This window comes from Hyla sarda, chromosome 4, assembly GCF_029499605.1.
Source record: "Hyla sarda isolate aHylSar1 chromosome 4, aHylSar1.hap1, whole genome shotgun sequence".
Classification (NCBI taxonomy): Eukaryota; Metazoa; Chordata; class Amphibia; order Anura; family Hylidae; genus Hyla; species Hyla sarda.
The window spans coordinates 154418893-154441183 of record NC_079192.1 but is presented as its reverse complement, the minus strand read 5'-3'; the positions used below and the strand labels follow the sequence as shown (position 1 = coordinate 154441183).

General features: G+C 42.0%; 1 protein-coding gene across 4 annotated transcripts in view; it reads right to left on the bottom strand.

Annotated features, from left to right (window-relative positions):
• CHRNA7 (cholinergic receptor nicotinic alpha 7 subunit) overlaps positions 1–22291 on the bottom strand; it is a 247095-nt gene that overhangs the window by 9403 nt on the left and 215401 nt on the right. For all 4 annotated transcript variants that reach the window (XM_056572456.1, XM_056572459.1, XM_056572458.1 and 1 more), the window contains 2 exons: positions 16625–16711; positions 15210–15319 (listed from right to left, as the gene is read on the bottom strand). In XM_056572456.1, coding sequence (XP_056428431.1) covers positions 15210–15319; positions 16625–16711 — 197 coding nt within the window. The remainder of the gene's footprint in view (positions 1–15209; positions 15320–16624; positions 16712–22291) is intronic.

The following is a 22291-nucleotide window of genomic DNA, read 5'->3' as shown; positions in this document are numbered from 1 at the left end:
ATGCTGTGATAGGTATTGAAGCCATTTTAAAGATAAAAAGATTAAGTTATTTGTTTCACTATAAAAAATATTATAGATCTTTTAATTAATCAAAGTGACAGCAGTTCACAGGTAAAAATCGATTTGCAGAGACATGTATTAAAAATGCAAGGATGTTATTTCAGTCTTTTTGCCAAACCGTTACAAATATTTATTTAAGATACATAAACTGCTTCTCGGCTAAGTGCAATCCAAAGCTTAATGCTAGGACAGAATATAAAGAAAAAGAAGCAAAGGTTTTCTTGGAATTTTTTTGTTGTTTTAAAAGTGCTCTATCAGAGATGTTACCTATATAGTGATATTCCCAGCTACTTGCTATAATTAATTCATTTAAATAGAGATATGTTTCAGGCCCTTAACGCCAGGTGTTTATCGAGTTCCGAGAGAACGCAATGATAAACAAGTGATGGCATGTCCTAGCTGCAGGGAAGCTGAAGTTATTTTAGTTCTGTTCTGAATCCACATCAGTCCTAATACAGACTGTTTAACTATTGACTGTAGTCTGGAGTCCACTTGTATACTACAGGCTTACCTAGTTGTTTATGTTTTTAGCTTAAAGGGGTTATTAAGGAAAAAACTTTTTTTTATATATCAACTGGCTCCAGAAAGTTAAACAGATTTGTAAATTACTTCTATTAAAAAATCTTAATCCTTTCAGCACTTATGAGCTTCTGAAGTTAAGGTTGTTCTTTTCTGTCTAAGTGCTCTCTGATGACACGTCTCGGGAACCGCCCAGTTTAGAAGGAAATCCCCATAGCAAACCTCTTCTAAACTGGGCGGTTCCCGAGACTTGTGTTATCAGAGAGCACTTAGACAGAAAAGAACAACCTTAACTTCAGAAGCTCATAAGTACTGAAAGGATTAAGATTTTTTAATAGAAGTCATTTACAAATCTGTTTAACTTTCTGGAGCCAGTTGATATATATAAAAAAGATTTTTCCTGGATAACCCATTTAAAGCAGTATTCCAGGATTACTTTTATTTGACTGTGCTACAGAGGCTGTAAAGTTAGTGTAGTTCATAATATAGTGTCTGTACCTGTGTGTAACGGTTTTCTCACAATTCTATTTATTTTTAACAGCATACAAAATTACTCATGTCTCAGGATTTCCCAGGTTGCAGTGCGCCAAGACCTGACATAATTAGTCTGGTCATCAGAGGGAGTCTGTCCTGCTTCAATTTATCAATGTTATGAAGTTAAAAAAAAGTTTTTAAGAAAGAAAAAAAAGCATTGTTTTATATCAGTATGACTTTTATTAAAGGGGTAACTCCGGTGGAGAACAATTTTTTTTCATATCAACTAGCTCCAAAAAGTTAATTAGATTTGTGAATTGCTTCTATAAAAAAATCTTAATCCAGCAGCTGTATGCTCCAGAGGAAGTTGAGTTATTTTCTGTCTGACCACAGTGCTCTCTGCTGACATCTCTGTCTGTTTTAGGAACTGCCATAGCAAACCTATCCTGCTCTGGACAGTTCTTGACACAAACAAACGTGTCAGCAGAGAGCACTGTGGAGCATACAGCAGCTGATAAGCACTGGAAGGATTACGATTTTTTTATAGAAGTAATTCACAAATTTTTTTAACTTTCTGGCACCAGTTGATTTGAAAAAAAAATAGTTTTCCACCAGAGAACCCCTTTAAAAGCATTGCAATTATAGTAAAGCATGAAAATATGGGTAATGTTTTAATTTATTGGCACACAAAATAAAGAGAACAAGTCATTTTACTGTAAAGTGTACTGTGTTAAAAAGAAAACTTACAAAAGTTGCAAAAATGCAGTTTTCTTTAAAATTTTCCACCACTAATAATAATGCTTTTGTTGTACAGTACATTTTACAGAGAAAAGAAAGATGTCAATAAAAAGTACAATCGGTTGCATAAAAGTAAAAACAAGTCGTCATTTGGCTCTGTGGATGGAAAAATAAAAGATTTTTCTCTCTTAAAAGTTGTAGAGAAAAAAAAAACGAAAACCTTTATCCCAATACATTGAATGGTTACTCAAACCCCTTGTTCCATACACCCCTACATACATTAAAGACACGGGGGACCTCTTATGTCATCTAGAGGATTTTGGTTCGCAGGAAATTTATAGACTCGCTTCCATTGATATAGAGAGCCTGTACACCTGCATTCCCCACGATGCGGGTGTACAGGCTATTTGCGAGCTTCTCCAAGAACCCCCCCCCCCCCCAATTCATTAATTTTGTGTGTTATTCTTTAAGTTTCATTTTATCTCACAATGAGTTCAAGGACAGCGAGGACTAGTATGGGCAGGTGACCGGCACAGCCATGGACGCTAGCACCTACGCTAATCTGTTTTTTAGCTGCCCTTGAACAACTAACCCTTTCGTCAAACACATAAAAAAAAATTTCGTTTTGTTGGTGATATTTTAGTGGTTTGGGATGGCACTGATCTAATTTTGTTTCTTTTTTGAACACCTCCAACAAAGGGAACATCAAGTTAAATGGATGACTTTCTCATTAGATAACACTAATCTAAATAATGTGGTAGCTGATGCTATTCGCCGCAACTGGTACATCCTTGAAACAGATGTGGACTTGAAAGAAGCCACTAAACATTCTCCACTTATAACTTTCAGTAAAAGTGTCAACATAGGTGACAAACTGAAAAGATCTTCTAATGAACACAAATTGTTTGAAACACAGAATTGGCTATCCAGATTGAAAGGTAACTTGCTCCTTTCGTTCCTACAATGCAGCATGTCAGCATGTAAAACTAAGCAGTCATACACACATTGTTAACCACCTCATCACTTGGCGCACGACTTTTGTTGTTTATGTTCTATTTTGTCCGTGTGGTTTCTTTTACGTGGGCAAAACCATTCGGCAACTCCACGTCTGTATTGGTGACCATTTTCGCTCTATACGGACCGGAATTGGCGCCCCAGGTTAATTGCCTAGCTAAGAGAATCGCACAGAGGGGATTGCAACACTGCGATTTGCAAGAGAGAATGTACCCCCGCATGGTGGAGACTAGATCAGACCCCATTGGCAATGGTTTGCCACATTACTAGTATTATTTTGTAAATATCGTTATCTGTCACATGATATTTGATTCTCCTTTTTCTTGATTATTAGTCATTCTCATGTGTGTATTATAAACAAACACATTGCTTTTCCTTAGTATACATTCTAGACATTTTTCTCGGTTCCAGCTATTTGTTATGTCCTCTTCATATTTATTTTGATTATTTTTATTTATGTTATTGTATCACTTATATTAGCACATTATTGTATATCCTTCAGATCTGATGAAGGTCAATACCTGACCGAAACGTTATCTACTTGGATTGCATATGAAATAAATCCCACTTAAGCATTATGTTGAGTGCCGAGTCATTTATAGTATTTAAGTAAGGATTGGGACCCTACTCGTGCACCCACCATCTGGATCAAGAGTGCCATATTGTGTTACTACTGCATGGTGGAGACCGACATGTTACTTTGTTGCAGAGGGAAGCCAAATGGATCGTTAAACTAGACACTACTGGAGCGCTAGGTTTAAACGACCGCAACGAGCTTGCCCCGTTTCTGTAAATTTTTGTTTATTTACTTTCCTTTGTTAGTACTTATCATTGCACTTACGTCATATTCCCTTTGTATCACATGATGCTATTTGTTTATATGTTACTATGGAAACCTTTCCGGCGCTTCTCACAGAGATGAGACACCGAGTGTCAGCTTTTGGAATTGCGCAAGTCGAGCGAAACGGATCTGTCCTGCGCCCCTGTCCTCTTTGAGTCTGCCTGCTGAATATGATTATGCTTTGTCTGCTACAATAAAGCCTCAACACGCATGGTGAGTGCAGTCTGCTATTTACTTTCTACATTTGCTAGTTATTGTGCCTGTACAGACTCAGCACCTTCTGAAGCGTTTACAAACTCAGATTACACTTGTTGACAATTCCTCTCCGCACCTGCACATAATTTCCTAGTCCTGCAGCTGCCGGTCCTTACCTCTGAAAAAAAACAAAAATTGGCTGTGATCTCAAGCCCAAAATGGTCTGTGTCCTGTTTCCCCCCCAAAAAAAATCATAACATAGCCAAAAACTGTAAAAACTATTTACAATTATGGTGATACCAAGTTTATAGACTTTTTACAATTTACAATACTTTTACAAATAAATATGTATGCAGCAATGTACATCATGGAGGTGGCTAATGGGCCACGGAATGGATTTTCTGCTAGGGCTGCTTCTTTAAAGCAGATATCAGCTTAAGGCTTTCTCATTAAGTCTATTTGTTTATAGATCCAATATATGTAAATGAACATAAGATAATTAATACGTGTTTCTACTAAGCATTAGTAAGCATCAGCAGAAGTGATCCAAATTCACAGCGCTCATTTCCTTTCGGTGAGACAGAAGCAACGTCTGTTCACAGTTCTGGTGTTGATAGTATATTTAATTGCAAAGCTTACAAATGTATATATACGGTAAATGTTTTCATACATGAACAGAATGCAGAATCCTTAAAATTATACTGTACTAGTTAAAATTTTCCTACACATGCTGCTTTCTCTTCCTGTTTGTAAGCAAGTCATTTTTAATTGCACTTGCAACCACATGAGCTTTAAGAATACTGGAACCTCATGCTGCACCTCACAATCACTATGCAAGAGGCAATTTGAAGACCCACCAGGAGGAAAAGTATTTTCAATGGATTACAAATGTACTTGATTTAGATAGAGCTAATGTAATTTTCCTATTAATATTTCAAAATACTTTTCAGCAGGGAAACAGTGCAACTTCTGTCAACCCCATCCTTTTCCCAATGCTACCAAACTGTAGCATTAGAATAAATAAATGAATAAATATTGCAGTGACTATTCATCCTACTGGTGCTCCGATCTTTAGTGAGTGGCACTGTCATGTCTTCCCAGGAGCAGAAGATAAGAGAATGTCATGGAAGCAGTACTGCTGGCATTACTAATTTGAGTGCTGTAAGCCATGCAAAAGTATTTAAGAATTTGTTTTTATCATGTACAAAAACTTATCCTGTCATTTCTCCCCAGGAACAGACCACTTCGACTCCCGCAGGAAGCAGCGGCCGACATGCCCCCACTACATACCTTAGAGATGAGCGATATTCGCAAGGAATGCAAATATCGCCACGATTCGATCGTGCAAATCGCTTCATTAAGCTCCCTTTTACAGCGTTCCAGGGTATTGGAGACCGAATATGGCGGATCCACATGTGAATACATGGGGCAGGGGATTATGGGAGGGCGGGAAACAGCGGCGGGAATTAAGGTAGGCGGGCTGACCCTGAACCACATGTGAGATGCAGCCTATCAGTGTTCACTGACCCCTGTGATGTCACAGCCCCTATATAATCGGCGGCCATCTTGCCTCTCTTCATTTCATCTATGCACTCAGATGGAGAGGACAGGATTGTGTGTGTGTTAATAGCTCATACCACAGCATTACACTGCAACTGCTAGTCACATCAGCATTAGGGAAAGACAGGAGTGCAGAGTGCTTTGCTGTTCACACTGAGAAGGATCATTGATAGCAAAGTGGGGCAGATAGCTGTCAGCTGCCTCATACAGATTTCCAAGCTGCCTGAACTTTCTGAAGCATCTTATCTCCTCATTTTTCAGCCCAATTGAGTTTTTTTTTGCTCCACAAATCCTCTGCTGCTCAGAATTGTGTGACAGAGTGCAATTTAGGGTTTAATCCTTGTATTTTTAGTTTTTTTTGTGGTGCTGCACTGTTGGATCCTGCTGCTGTTCAGAAATATGTGATTGTTCAGTGGACTGTAGTGCATTTGTACCATTTTGTAGCTGTTAATCTGTCAAGGGGCTGCATACTGTGCAAGTCCAAACAATAGTATCCACCGGTTGTTTTTTTTTTTTTTTTTTAATACAGAGTTATTATAGTTACGCATATTACTGCCCTCATCAGTGCATATTGCATAGGTATATCCAAGTATTGTACCGTTTAGTTCCTGTTAATCTGTCAAGGTGCTCCATACCGTCAAAGTCCAAACAATAGTATACACCCGCTGGTGTTTTACAAAAATACAGAGTTTTTTCTGCGTATAGTTACGCATATTACTGCCCTCATCAGTGCATACCGCATAGGTACATCCAAGTATTGTACCGTTTAGTTCCTGTTAAGCTGTCAAGGTGCTTCATACCGTCAAAGTACAAACAATACTATACACCCGTTGGTGTTTTACAAAAATACAGAGTTTTTTCTGCATATAGTTACGCATATTACTGCCGTCATCAGTGCTTACCGCATAGGTACATCCAAATATTGTACCATTTGGTACCTGTTAATCTGTCAAGGTGCTCCATACCGTCAAAGTCCAAACAATAGTATCCACCGGCTGGTGTTTTACAAAATTACAGAGTTTTCTCTGCGTATAGTTGCGCATCTTACTGCCCTCATCAGTGCATACCACATAACCGCATACGTACATCCAAGTATTGTACCATCTTGTATCTGTTAATCTGTAAAGGGCCTACATACTGTGAAAGGACAGCCGTAAGTAATCACCTGCTGCTATTCTAGACAAATACTGTTTATCCCCTTAAGGACGCAGGACGTAAATATAAGTCCTGGTGCGGTGGTACTTAACGCACCAGGACGTACATTTACGTCCTGTGCATAACCGCGGGCATCGGAGCGATGCCCGTGTCATGCGCGGCTGATCCCGGCTGCTGATCGCAGCCAGGGACCCGCCGGCAATGGCCACTAACCCCTCAGGTGCCGGGATCAATACAGATCCCGGCATCTGCGGCAGTGCGCGATTTGAATGAATGATCGGATCGCCCGCAGCGCTGCTGCGGGGATCCAATCATTCAGAACGCCGCACGGAGGTCCCCTCACCTTCCTCTGTCCGGCTCCCGGCATCTTCTGCTCTGGTCTGTGATCGAGCAGACCAGAACAGAAGATAGCCGATAACACTGATCTGTTCTATGTCCTATACATAGAACAGATCAGTATTAGCAATCATGGTATTGCTATGAATAGTCCCATATGGGGACTATTCAAGTGTAAAAAAAATGTAAAAAAATTTAAAAGTAAAAGTAAAAAAAAAGTGAAAAATCCCCTCCCCCAATAAAAAAGTAAAACGTCAGTTTTTTCCTATTTTACCCCCAAAAAGCGTAAAAAATTAATTTTATAGACATATTTGGTATCGCCACATGCGTAAATGTCCGAACTATTCAAATAAAATGTTAATGATCCCGTACGGTGAACGGCGTGGACGGAAAAAAAAAAGTCCAAAATTGCTCCTTTTTTATTACATTTTATTAAAAAAAATTATAAAAAATGTATTAAAAGTTTTTTATATGCAAATGTGGTGTAAAAAAAAAGTAAAGATCATGGCACAAAAAATGAGCCCCCATACCGCCGCTTATACGGAAAAATAAAAAAGTTAGAGGTCATCAAAATAAAGGGATTATAAACTTACTAATTTGGTTTAAAAGTTTGGGATTTCTTTTAAGCGCAACAATAATAGAAAAGTATGTAATAATGAGTATCATTTTAATCGTATTGACCCTCAGAATAAAGAACACACATCATTTTTACCATAAATTGTACGGTGTGAAAACGAAACCTTCCAAAATTAGCAAAATTGCGTTTTTTGTTTTAATTTCCCCACAAAAATAGTGTTTTTTGGTTGCGCCATACATTTTATGATATAATGAGTTATGTCATTACAAAGGACAACTGGTCGCGCAAAAAACAAGCCCTCATACTAGTCTGTGGATGAAAATATAAAAGAGTTATGATTTTTAGAAGGCGAGGAGGAATAAATGAAAGCGTAAAAATTAAATTGTCTGAGTCCTTAAGGCCAAAATGGGCTGAGTCCTTAAGGGGTTAAAGAGCAGTGTAGCGTATTGTAATACCCTCATAAACGCACTAAGTATGTCAGTCAGAGAAGTGCCAGGATGTGCACAGAGGAGTGGCAGGGGCCTAAATACTTCAGGCAGAGATGGTAGCAGACTTGGGGCGAGTGGCAGCAGGAGTCGCAGCAAGAGGCATGAGCTCCCATTATCAGCCAGCGGTCGTGTCTCCACCAGCAACCCATCTGCCATTGTCGATTGGTTAACACGCTCATCCACATCATCACAAGTGACATCTGACACCCCAGTCAACAGTCGGTGGGTTCCTCAGACACAACCCTCAGTTGGCATGGCCCGGGAGTAGTCCGTGTCCTCCCATTGCCTTTGTCCTATGCTGTTCCCTCTCCTAAAGAAGTATCTTATGCTGTGGGTTCACCTCCACTATTTACTGAGGACAATCTAATAGAGGAAAGTCAGCAGCTACTGGACAGCCAAGAAGGAGAGGAGACATGCGCCGCTTGCTCCACTAGGCGGCCAAGTAGTGATGCGGAGAGTGACGTGGGAGGCGGTGTTGCAAGTGTTCAGGGTCCTGAAGCAGACACTGTTGGGGAACCTGAGGAGGCCATCAGTGACGTGCATACACCTGTTGATGAGGATGAAGCCTATCGCAATTGGGAGCCGGGTGCAGAAGGGGCTTCATCATCATCAGGAGAAGAGAGTTGCAGGTTGCCTTTAAGGCAGCAAGGCGGTAGCAAGGTTGGAAGTCAGCATGGTGGCAGGAGTGGAAATTCAGGAGCCAAACGTGCCCGGGGGAGACCACCTGCTTCGCGGCAGCCTACCTTTCCGGGAGGTAGTGGAACAGGGGTTCCTGGAGACGGCGCCAGTAGCAGTCAATTAGTGCGGACTGCGGGTGGGAAAATCAGCTACTCGGCGGTGTGGAAGTTTTTCATAAGGCATCCGGAGGAGGTTCACGTAGCCACATGCAAGATCTGTCGGCAGAAGGTGAAGCGTGGCCACAGTCCCAATGTCGGCACCACGGCCCTGCGTCAACACATGCTTCGCCACGATAAAGCGGCCTGGGAGAACTGTAGCTCCGATGTAGTGGTCCAGCCTGCTGCATCACCCAGTGGCCATCCACTCCCTCCTTCATCCAGCCAAGTCTCCACCACCTCAGCCCAAGGGAACTGTGTGTCAAAACCTCCTTCTGTCGCTCCTGCTTCTCCCGCTTTTAGTCAGCTATTCCGCCAACAAGCCATCGGCGAAGCCATGTCCAAGAGACAACAGTATGCGCCCACTCATCCAACGGCGCAGAAGTTGAATGTGCTCCTGTCCAAGTTGCTGGTGTTGCAGTCCATCCCTGTTCAAGTGGTGGACTCTGCACCTTTCAGAGAATTGATGACTTGTACCGAGCCGAGGTGGAGAGTCCCAAGTCATCATTTCTTTGCAAAGAAGGCAGTACCAGTCCTGCATAAGTTTGTACAAGAGAAGGTGGGCCATTCCTTGAGCCTGTCGGTGTGTTCAAAAGTGCACGGCAATGCCGACGTGTGGAGCTGTAACTATGGGCAGGGACAATACTTGTCTTTTACGGCCCACTGGGTAAATGTTGTTCCTGCACAGCCACAACAGCAACTTGGACAGGTCACACTGCTTCCTCCTCCACGCTCTCGCTCCCAGGCAGTTGGTCCTGTTACAGTGTGCGACGCCACCTCCTCATCCTCCACCGTATCCTCGGCCTCCACTGCACGTCTAAATCTCGGTGGCCCTTCATCGTACCATGTGTGTAGGGCACGGCGGTGTCAAGCTGTTCATCACATGGTTATCCTTGGCGAACGGAGTCACACAGGGGAAGAATTGCTAAAGTTCATTCGTAAAGAAATCCGAGTATGGCTTACTCCACGAAATCTGGAAATGGGAACCATGGTGACCGACAATGCGAAGAACATCGTGTCCGCGCTGCGACAAGGAAGTGTGAAACATGCGCCCTGCATGGCGCACATGTTGAATCTGGTTGCCTGAGAATGGCAAGGAAACACATTATTTATAAGTCGCTTGAATTACGCCATGAACAACGTAATTCCACTCCTACATTTCCTACAACAAATGATTGAAACCATGGCTGGTAACAGTAATGGAGACATTGCGCCTACATCTCAAGGCTACATGAGCCCTGTGGGGGCTGAACTGGAGGAGGATAATGAGGGGCAGAGCGGAGCACAGTTTAGTTTGGATGAGATGGCCGGTGTTTCTAGTCATCAGACAGGAGAGGAGGAGCAGGAGCAGCTAGAGGAGCTGGAGGGTTATGAGGAAGGCAAGACAGAGGACCCAGACACACCGTGGCAGTATGCAGTGGAGATGGAGGCAGGTAGTCCCTCCGAGTCACTGGCGCAAATGGCACGATGCATGCTCAGTTGCTTGCGTAGTGACCTCCGAATTGTCAAAATTCGTCAGCGGGATGACTTCTGGATCTTCTCCTTTTTAGACCCTCGCTACCGTCCCAGAATGGGGGCCTTTTTTACACCCACTGAGAGGGAGGACAAACTGACCTACTACAGAGAGATTCTACGTAATGAGTTGGCTGATGCCTATCGGCCACATGGTCCATCCACTCGCAGGTCTGACTCGGGGGGCCCTCTGCGCTCACCTTCCACTGCCATGGCTGCTGGGGAGGGGAGGAGTGGCAGGAGCAGTACCAGCTCAATCAGCAGCAGCCTGAGTCTACAGTCACTGATGAGTAGCTTTCTTCACCCGCATAGTGAAGCAACTCATCAGCAGCAGGTAGACATGGAGCAGGACCTGAACCAGTAGGTGGTGGCAAACCTTGACATGACCATGCCAACAACCATTGAAGATCCGCTGGATTTCTGGGCAGCCAAACTTGATTTATGGCCGCAACTAGCAGAGTTTGCCCATGGAAAAGCTGTCCTGCCCGGCCAGTAGTGTGCCATCAGAGCGGGTGTTTAGTGCGGCCGGGGCCATAGTCACCCCAAGGCAAACTCGTCTGTCCACTAAAAATGTGGAGAGACTGACGTTTGTCAAGATGAATCAGGGATGGATCAGCCAGGATTTCCAGCCACCAATGCCAGATGCCTTAGAGTAGATTGACCATGCTGCTACACCAACATTTCCCAATTATGGTTGGTTATGAAACCCTCTTGGTAAATCAATTAGGGTTATGAAACCCTCTTTGGTACTGCCATTGCCTGCTCCTGGCTCATCCTGTGTCTTTCAGGAACTACTTGCCTCATTGATGCTTCTGGCCTTGGGCCTTTAATTTTTGGAAGTTTGGCAGTAGCTAATACATGCTTAATGCAAATTTCAACATTCATCTTTAAATGTAAGGGGTTATGAAACCCTCTTGGGTACTGTGAAATCCTGCTCCTGACTCATTCTGTGTCTTTCAGGAACTACTTGCCTGACTGACACTTCTGGCCTTGGGCCTTTAATTTTTGGAAGTTTAGCAGTAGCTAATACATGCTTAATGCAAATTTCAACAATGATCTTTAAATTCTCAGTGCTCTGCCAGGGCCTTCTCCTACCCTGCCGGGGACGATCTGAGGACCTCACTAAACCATCCAATCGGTGGTAGAGGCATGCGGTGTGTACAAAGGGCAGGGACTTAATGAACCCTAGCTTTTGACCCGCACTTAGTTGTGATTCTTCTCTCCTGACAAATAATTGCAATCCCTGATCCCTATCGTGAACGGGGTTCAGCGGGTTACCCGCACCTGTCGGTGAAAGATAGACACACGCTGGTCCGTTCAGTGTAGCGCGCGTGCAGCCCCAGACATCTGATGGCATAACACACCTGTTATTGCTCGATCTCGCGATTGATTGTGCAATGTAAGGGGTTATTAATGCCTCTTGCGTACTGCTGATGCCTACCCTGACTGCTCCTGTGTCTTTCAGAAACTCCTCGACTTCATGATACTTCTGGGCTTGGGCCTTTAATTTTAGGATTTTTGAAATACATACATACATGCTTAATTTAAATTTCAACATTTATCGTGCAATGTATGGGGTTATTAAACACTCTTGGGTAGTGTTTTTTTTTTCAAATTTTCAGATAATTATCACTGTAATAAACTTGAATTTTCCAGAATAATAACCATTACACTATTGAACGTTTGTTGTGTGTGATTTTTTAAGTAAAATATTCCCCAAAAATACGGAGAGGGATGAACTCTGCTTCTTTATTTCATAAATAATTAATTTATTGAAGAATGTCTTTTGGTGGTCCACCGTCCTGCATTATAGAAATTTCAAATTTTCTCATAGGTAGCACCCGCTATCCAAAATCTTTTTCAAACATTTCTAAAATTGTGGTGTTTTTGAGGGGGAATTGTGAAGCCCTGCTGTGTACTCGTGAATCAGCCAACTCCAGGCTGTGTCATTCAGGCAATATACGCTTTACTGATGTTGCTGTGTGGGCTTGTTGGATTTTGTCCTTCGTACCCACACGATGGGGTCCGGGACACTCAAAGTTTGTTTTAATTTTCAAATAAAAAAATGATGGCGCTGCTGGGCCTGGGTCTGGGAATTTAAAATTTTCTAATAGGTAGCACCCGCTATCCAAAATCTTTTTCAAACATTTCTAAAATTGTGGTGTTTTTGAGGGGGAATTGTGAAGCCCTGCTGTGTTCTCCTGAATCAGCCAACTCCAGGCTGTGTCATTCAGGCAATATATGCTTTACTGATGTTGCTGTGGGGGCTTGTTGGATTTGGTCCTTTGTACCCACACGATGGGGTCCGGGACACTCAAAGTTTGTTTTAATTTTCAAATAAAAAAATGATGGCGCTGCTGGGCCTGGGTCTGGGAATTTCAAATTTTCTTATAGGTAGCACCAGCTATCCAAAATCTTTTTCAAAAATTTCAAAAATTGTGTGTTTTTGGGGGGGGAGATTGTGAAGCCCTGGTGTATACTCGTGCATCAGCCAACTCCAGGCTGTGTCATTCAGGCAATACATGGGTTACTGATGCCGCTGTGGGGCCTGAATCTGGGAATTTCAAATTTTCTTATAGGTAGCACCCGCTATCCAAAATCTTTTTCAAAAATTTCAAAAATTGTTGTGTTTTTTTGGGGGGGATTGTGAAGCCCTGGTGTAAACTCGTGCATCAGCCAACTCAAGGCTGTGTCATTCAGGCAATATATGGGTTACTGATGCCGCTGTGGGGCCTGGGTCTGGGAATTTCAAATTTTCTCATAGGTAGCACCCGTTATCCAAAATCTTTTTCAAAAATTTCTAAAATTGTTGTGTTTTTTGGGGGGGGGTATTGTGAAGCCCTGCTGTGTATTCGTGCATCAACCAACTCCAGGCTGTGTCATTCAGGCAATATATGGGTTACTGATGCCACTGTGGGGCCTGGGACTGGGAATTTCTAATTTTCTTATAGGTAGCACCCGCTATCCAAAATCTTTTTCAAAAATTTCTAAAATTGTGTTTTTTGGGGGGGGGGGGGGGGGGATTGTGAAGCTCTGGTGTATACTCATGCATCAGCCAACTCCAGGCTGTGTCATTCAGGCAATATATGTGTTAATGATGCCGCTGTGGGGCCTGGGTCTAGGAATTTCACATTTTCTCATAGGTAGCACCCGCTATCCAAAATCTTTTTCAAAAATTTATAAAATTGTTGTGTTTTTTTGGGGGGGATTGTGAAGCCCTGCTGTGTACTCGTGCATCAGCCATTTCCAGGCTGTGTCATTCAGGCAATATATGGGTTACTGATGCCACTGTGGGGCCTGGGTCTGGGAATTTCAAATTTTCTCATAGGTAGCACCCGCTATCCAAAATCTTCGGTTTAAATTTCTTAATTCATCTTTTAATCTTAGGGATTGTGAAGGCCTAGTGCCTACTCATGCTGCTGGCAACTCCGGGCTGTGCCATTCATCCACTATATGGTGTCCTCATGTTGCCAACACCTCCACGCTGTGCCATTTAGACACTATATGGTCTCCTAATGCTGCCAACAGCTCCATGCTGTGTCACTCAAGACACTATATGGTGTCCTCATGCTTCAGCCTCTTCCAAGCTGTGTCATTCAGCCACTATATGGTGTCCTCATGCTGCCAACACCTCCACGCTATGTCATTCAGTTACTATATGTTCTCCTGACACTGATGCCACCACCAGGCTCTGTCATTGTGCTGCTGTGCGGCAGTGATTCTAAAAGTGATGCCGGTAATCTGCATGTTATTCTGGATAACAGTATTATTTCCCTACCCCAGCACACTCCATATGCGTTTTAGAACACAGCAAAGTGTTCTATACCCCTATAGAGGCTGTATGTAGGCTAGAAATAGCCTTTTTTAATATTGATTTGGCGTGAAAAATTCGGATTGAAGCAAACTTTTTCGGAAAATTAGGCGAATCGGGCGAATCAAATTTTTTGAAAAGTTCGCTTATCTCTAATATATCTCTATGGGAGAGTTTGCCGAAATGCTCTCGCAGAGACATATATGAAGGAGGTGCATCAGCCACCGCTTCGTGCGGGGGTTGACACACCCTGTTCCCGGAGAGAGCTGGGGAGGAGATTGTGGGGGTCCCAGCACGGATCTAAAGCTTAACTTCTATGCTGTGGATAGGGAATACGTCAACGGGCCAGCATTCAGTACATTTAGTTCTGAATGCTGTGTGCGCACTGCAGGGGTCGGCCACACCACCAGGCCATGCCCCCTCAATGCAAGTCTATGGGAGGGGAGCATGGTGGCCGTCACACCCCCTTCCATAGACTTACATTGAGGAGGCATGGCCTGAAGTCACTAGGGAGCATGGCCGACCCCGCAGCGCACACACAGTGTTTGGAACTAAATGTTCCGATCGCTGGCCAGTGGAATACCCTTTTAAGGGCAATGAGAAATACATTTTCACAGGAGTTTCACGAGATCTTCATAAATAACTAAGGGGGACATTTATCAATGTTTGCTTATGTATTCCTTTTTTTTTAGTTATTTTTCCATTACAATTTTTTTTGCTTATGTGCGACTTATTTGTCAACTGGTTGCAGCCTGTTGATAAATTTGTTGCACGTAAGCAATTTTTTAATTTTTTTCTTTGGTAGTGGCTTTTTCTGGTCCATGTTTGAGCTGGAGTAAATTTGGTAAGTTTTTTCATGCGATGCGACTTTTTTGCGACTTTCCAACTTGATAAATGCTTACGGCACAGCACAATCAAAAAGTCGCACAAAAAATAGAGTAGTCACTCATGCGACTTTTTTGAGACAATTTTAAGCAAAAAAAAAAAGAAAAAATAACCTACTAAATGCTTTTATAAATGTCCCCCTAAGTGTTCTTTAAATTGCTCATGCATGATTCCCAAAGTTTACAGTGTATTCATAAATCTAAGAACATACCCATTTTGGCATTTTTCCTCCATGGGGATCATGATGATGATATTGCAGCACAATAACCGTTACAACCACAGATAGTCCCACAATTATCATTGTACTGGCAAAGTACTGGGCTGAAAAACATAAAATGATAACAGAAGACTAAGAATTATTACATAAGTTTAGACATGCAATTTATGTTAAAGGAAATAGAAAAACAGAGCTGATTTCTTCCCAAAACAGCACCACACCTGTCCTCAGGTTGTTTTTGGTATTGCAACTTGGCTCTATTCACTTAAATGGAACTGAACTGAAATATCACACATAAACCAAGGACATGTGTGGTGCTATTGAAAAAAATGTGCTCTGTTTTTCTAAATAATTTTAAAGTGATTTTGAGTGTAATATAATTCACAATCCAACTATACAGTATATACCAAGTTTACACATGGGATATGGTGTAAGACAGTGATTGAGAACAATGAGGGACATTTATCAATGTTTGCTTATGTATTCTTTTTTTTTGTAATTTTTTCCTTACTTTTTTTTGCTTATATGCAACGTATTTATCAACTGGTTTCAGCCTGTTGATAATTTTCTTTCACGTAAGCAATTTTTTACTTTGGTAGTAGCTTTTTCTGCTCCATGTTTGAGCTGGAGTAAATTTAGTCAATTTTTAACGCTGTTGTGACTTTTTTTTGCGCAGTTGCGACTGTCGCAGTTAATAAATACCTGACTACTCGTAGTCCATTTTTAAATTATTACTACATAGTAAATTTTAGGAAAACTTGCTTTTCTCGCTTTCCAGTCAAAATGTCGCACGAAAAATCGTGTAGTCGCAGTTGCGACAATTTTGCAACAATTATAGTAAAGAAAACCTGACTAAACCCGTTGATAAATGTCCATAAATATTTCTATTACAGCAGAAAGGAGAAAAATTCCTAAGTGGTAAGAACAGGCCCCCAATGGTTTTACTGAACCAAGGGGAGCAGAATATTGCACATGTAATATAAATGCTAACAGACATCTGTCTGCTTTTTCTGTATAAAATTTTTTTTTTATGTAAGATTTAAATTTTAGTAATGATCAACATAGCACATGTATTCAATGTAAATACAATATGCAACTGAACTGTGTAAATCCCGACTCTATTATACCTGCTGCATATTTTAGTGTGCAACACATCCTATTACTATTGTATAATAATACATCATTTGGTAAAATACCACAAATAGGACATTACTTTGAATTTATACTTTGCTAAATAAATGCAGAAACACAATACTGAACAGTCATATCATTATTGACTAATTTAAGTAAATGATCCTCTGCTCTGGGATTCATGAAGAGCTTTATATAATTTTCCTTTCTAATTTACATCTTTGTCTATCATGTCTCTTTCTTTCTGCCTGTTTATCCAAATAGAAAAAAAACATTACCTATCAATGGAACTGAATCGGAAGTGGCTGGCATAATCTCTGCTACTAGCAACATGAATACAGTAAGAGATAAAAGTACAGTTATACCTAAAACAAAACAAGAAAGAATAATCAGAGTGGAACAACAACAGGAGAACACAAAAAAAGACAAGTCATACCTAGATTAAGTTTTTTTTTTTTTTAGAAACCCAAACGAGAGTGACGAGGGTCAACATAAAACTGCATAAAAAGTGATTAAATCCTAAATCAATGAATAGCATACTGTAGTAACTAATAATACTTCATTTAAGGACTGTTTGAGGACTGTTCATTTATAGAAAGGGATCAGTGAAAAGCCTTTTCTCATGTGGAGAGCTACAATATTGATGTAGCCCATAGACACTGCCATCTGAACAAACTTGCCCTTCTTTCTTGTTATCAAGCTTTTTCCCCTCTGCCTCTCATGTGAGACTGTATTCCACTCTGAAGATCAGCTCAGCTTTGCCCTGTGTCTGCAAGACAAGCCAATAAAAGTCTATGGAGAGGGGAGGAAGAAGCTCCGCCCAGCAGCTCTTAGAGAACTGCCAATTAGAAATGAAGCCTGCAATGCAGAAATCTGCTAAAAAAAGAAACCTCTAATTATAAAATGAAAAAAATAGCACTGGTTCTCATGTATACACACAGGACAGTGCATACTGAAATGACAGATACACTTTAGGACTGTAGATACCTGCTGGAGGAGGGCTTGACATTGTATAACAATTTAAACTAATACCCCAAAACTTTCTCTGCTTGCAGTTCACACATGGTTTAACACAAGCTTGCTGCTATTTGTTTTCCTCCTGATTTGCTTTCCTTATCTATAGTTGCCCTGCAAACCATAATGTTAAGAAAAATGCTTTGCCTCAGTCTTTTGATCAAAATGATCAAGCTCCTTAACCTCGAAACATTATTTATCCCAGAGGTTCCTCCTGGAAAGACTCGTGCAACTGTAATGGAAACTTACCTGGGGGTATTTTATCAAGTTAGCTAACCATCTGAGAGCATATACAACTGAGAACTTTATTTCTCATTAAATCTAGTTGCCATCCCTGGCTTATGATGTCACAGGCTGTTGTGCCAGAGATAGGGGGTCACACTAAAGACCTGCTGGCCCGTTATTAATTCTACTAGTTTCAGACTCTCCATGGACCCATGTTGCAATGGACTTTATCATCAATCTGCCAATTCTGCCTGATTTTCTGGTTTCACAGTAATCTAGGTGATTGTAGATCATTTCTTTAAGCAGTCACAATTTGTTCTGTTATCTCTTTTTCCTTTAGCAAATCCTCTGTCTTCTTTGTTAAAGTGTACCTGTCATCAACAAAAACTTTTTATATAATGTAGACCATTATATGTATAATTGTAATATACATTGGTAAAAAAGTATTGTCACGATCACACCCTATCGGTCCAGCCAAGACGCTAGAGAGAGTGTGATGGCGCAAGGGTTAAGGCCACCAGACCTCTGGGTTTCCACTACTAGTCCCAGCAAGTCACCAAATTAACCCTTAGATAAACGTGTTTCACCCGAGCTGCATTTAGAAAGGTGAGCTCATATATTTAGAGATCAAAGACCAGAGCTGATTAATTAAACATTTAATCTGATAAAAGGTATCACAGTGCTATGCATAAAGATAAACAAATGACATACAGTTACAAAAATGTATAAAAAAATTTAGCAATACAAGTTCAGAAAAGCAAAAATGAAGTTCTTACAGCGTAATAGTATAGCAGACCATGAGAATGAGTCTCCAGCTGTCCTTAGGATGGTCTTGTCAGCTTGGGGCACAGATCTTTAACAACCAAAGCGTTGAGTCTAGCATTGTTTAAATATCATATCTGCTTGTTTTTTGGAGGGAAGCTCCACTCCCCCCTCCCCTCTGATCCCCCCAGGGGGCATCTGTTATCTCACATATGGGGCCAGAGATTCCTTACATCCTGCCGCCTCAAAGGAGCCCTTAACTTCAAACAAACAACCAGATAAAAATGCAATACACAGGTCCCTAATAAAAATGCAATACACAAAAGGGACACACCGTCTGAATGACCCCTCACCCATGTCCTGGATAATACATTGCACACAGTACAATTATAATACACATATATGATTTAATACTCAGGCCTGGGCCTGACACCTCCCCCTTTATATGGGGACAGGGAGATCTTGCCTTTCCAGGCTGATAGATCTGTCTCCATTACTCCTCTATTTCTCCTTGACACGATCATACCAGTACTTCCGCCTGGACTGTGCTGCTGTGAGGTTGTCATGTACCAGCCCAGTCAATGTCTGCATTCTATCCCTGAATCTCAGAACATATTCCACCACAGAAGTCTCAGGGGCAGGTGGCCCCCCTTCCCATTCTCCTCTAACTAAATCTCGGGGTCCCTGCGATTTGTGACCATACAATAACTCAAAGGGTGAGAAACCTGTAGACTCTTGGGGAACCTCCCGGTAAGCACATAACAGATGGGGTAAATACTTTTCCCAGTCTCTGCCCTCCGATTCTGCAAATGTTTTTATTTGTTTCAAGGGTACCGATATGACTGGTAGGGGAACTAGAGGAACACGAGTAACATCCCCAGACTTACCCACCCTCTGGCAGACACGACAAGATCTACAATAATTGGCAACAGCAGTACCCATAACCGGCCAGTAGAAATTGTGTGCCAACCTCAGCGGCTCTTTCCTGTACTGCCTTTCTCTCTCCTGGGCCCCTAGCATGCCTTTGGAAAGGGACTCCCAGTACAAGATATCATTTTCCCAATATAGCCGATGCCCATCTGTGTCAACACCTGTATGTTCAGCACGTTGTCTCAGCCCTTCAAGGGAAGGGTCACTGCGCAGAGCTCCCCGGAAATGCTCATTTCCCTCTCCCCATCTTGGGCACCAGGGAGCACATTTCCCCCAGGAGGACTAGCATCTCCAGCCTCCTCTCCCTCAGTTCCAGACATAACAATACAGGCATCATACACAGGGCTATCACTCCTTCCCTCATCCTTCTTAGGCTCACAGGATTGGGACATAAAGCTCACTGCTGATCCCTCATCCTTCTTAGGCTCACAGGATTGGGACATAACGCCCACTGCAGATCCCTCATTCTTCTTAGGCTCACAGGATTGGGACATAAAGCTCACTGCTGATCCCTCATCCTTCTTAGGCTCACAGGATTGGGACTTAAAGCTCACTGCTGATCCCTCATCCTTCTTAGGCTCACAGGATTGGGACATAAAGGTCACTGCTGATCCCTCATCCTTCTTAGGCTCACAGGATTGGGACATAAAGCTCACTGCTGATCCCTCATCCTTCTTAGGCTCACAGGATTGGGACATAAAGCTCACTGCTGATCCCTCACCCTTAAATGTCACCAGAGGCACACCAACCTCTCCCCCTAGCCCATCTCCACTAGGTTTTGGCATTGGCAATGCATTGTCATAGGAAAGAACTAATGTCCAATCTTGGACAGAGGTGCCTTGTTAAAACATAGCTTTTACTAGAGATGATTAAAAATAGATGAAAAAACAAATAATAGTGCACAAAAGTGGTAGAAAACAAAAAATACTATCTGTTATGTAGCAGTAAATACAGCCGTGTGTTCACACAGATGGTACATGATAAATAAATATGCTCCTACTTGTTATCACAGTGGAGTATTGATTTAATAGAGTACACCATACTCCACTGACTATTCAAAGACAGTGCTCGCTAATCACAAACACATCCTACTAAGTCCTTATTCCCAACGCGTTTCCATGCGGGCAATCGATGCAGATTGCTATTCCCCGCACTTCATCAGGGGATATAAAATATAGCATAAAAATATTGGAGCAATAGCCAAGAAATAATGAAATTAGAAGGAGGGGCCCATCATCCTATCAACAAGGTATATAGTCGCATATGGATACATCAATGGGCAAATTAAATCACCCTCAAGAAAAATGATCCCCAAGTAAAACTTATCTATCCAGCCATCTGATATAGTAACCCCATGCTTCTGGGTAAAACAGACATGTGGAGACAAAAAACAGATAAAAATTTCCCTTAGCAACACTGGGTTCACTTACCCCTTATGTCGCCCCTCAGGGAAATTAAAAATATTTACTCACGGGCTGCTGAATAGGTAGGAGAGACCCCGGGGAACCGAATACTGAAATAACAATATACCCGTGCTCAATTCATCTATACACACAAGCCGCAAGGTATCATCTAAGTCGTAAGCACTTAGTAAGATAATCCTAGAGGGCGTACATACCGTGTCGGCGAACAAAGCAATAAGCGTCCTAAGTGTTCTTATTATTTACCGTGAATGACGGGCTAATGACGTTGAGTCTCCCCTACATGCCTCCCTCCAGAATGACCCTCTGCTCATCACAATTTGTATTGGATAAAACTCTTTCATGGGCTATATATGCCTTTCTTATGTTTGTTGCTAGGGGTGATGGTAGATACTAATCCCGGTCACACCTAACAGAACAAATGAACAAATGTAAGGTGGCTTTATGCTATATATGACAATGACAAGATAAGGATATAGTGAATTTGCTGATAATATATAATGTTTTGAATGTCCCTATGTTTAGCCTAAGTCAGGAGTCTATTGGTTTAACATTATGCAGACGAGTAACCGGTATCGCATCCGCCGTCTTACCTATCATGGGCCGGATCAAGACCAGTTTTCTATCCGGCTCCGTGTGGAGGCCGAGCCCCCAGCCGCGGCGTCATGGGGACGGGCCTCCGATGACGTAAATAGGATGCGAGCCGGTGTTAGTGAGACGCCGGCGTGTTCACCTAACACGCTCACAACCTGGACACCGTGCCGGGACCCCCTGCCACTGCAGGGACAGCTTATTGCTTTGTTCGCCGACACGGTATGTACGCCCTCTAGGATTATCTTACTAAGTGCTTGCGATTTAGATGATACCTTGCGGCTTGTGTGTATAGATGAATTGAGCACGGGTATATTGTTATTTCAGTATTCGGTTCCCCGGGGTCTCTCCTACCTATCCAGCAGCCCGTGAGTAAATATTTCTAATTTCCCTGAGGGGCGACATAAGGGGTAAGTGAACCCAGTGTTGCTAAGGGAAATTTTTATCTGTTTTTTGTCTCCACAGGTCTGTTTTACTCAGAAGCATGGGGTTACTATATCAGATGGCTGGATAGATAAGTTTTACTTGGGGATCATTTTTCTTGAGGGTGATTTAATTTGCCCATTGATGTATCCATATGCGACTATATACCTTGTTGATAGGATGATGGGCCCCTCCTTCTAATTTCATTATTTCTTGGCTATTGCTCCAATATTTTTATGCTATATTCTATATCCCCTGATGAAGTGCGGGGAATAGCAATCTGCATCGATTGCCCGCATGGAAACGCGTTGGGAATAAGGACTTAGTAGGACGTGTTTGTGATTAGCGAGCACTGTCTTTGAATAGTCAGTGGAGTATGGTGTACTCTATTAAATCAATACTCCACTGTGATAACAAGTAGGAGCATATTTATTTATCATGTACCATCTGTGTGAACACACGGCTGTATTTACTGCTACATAACAGATAGTATTTTTTGTTTTCTACCACTTTTGTGCACTATTATTAGTTTTTTCATCAATTTTTAATCATCTCTAGTAAAAGCTATGTTTTAACAAG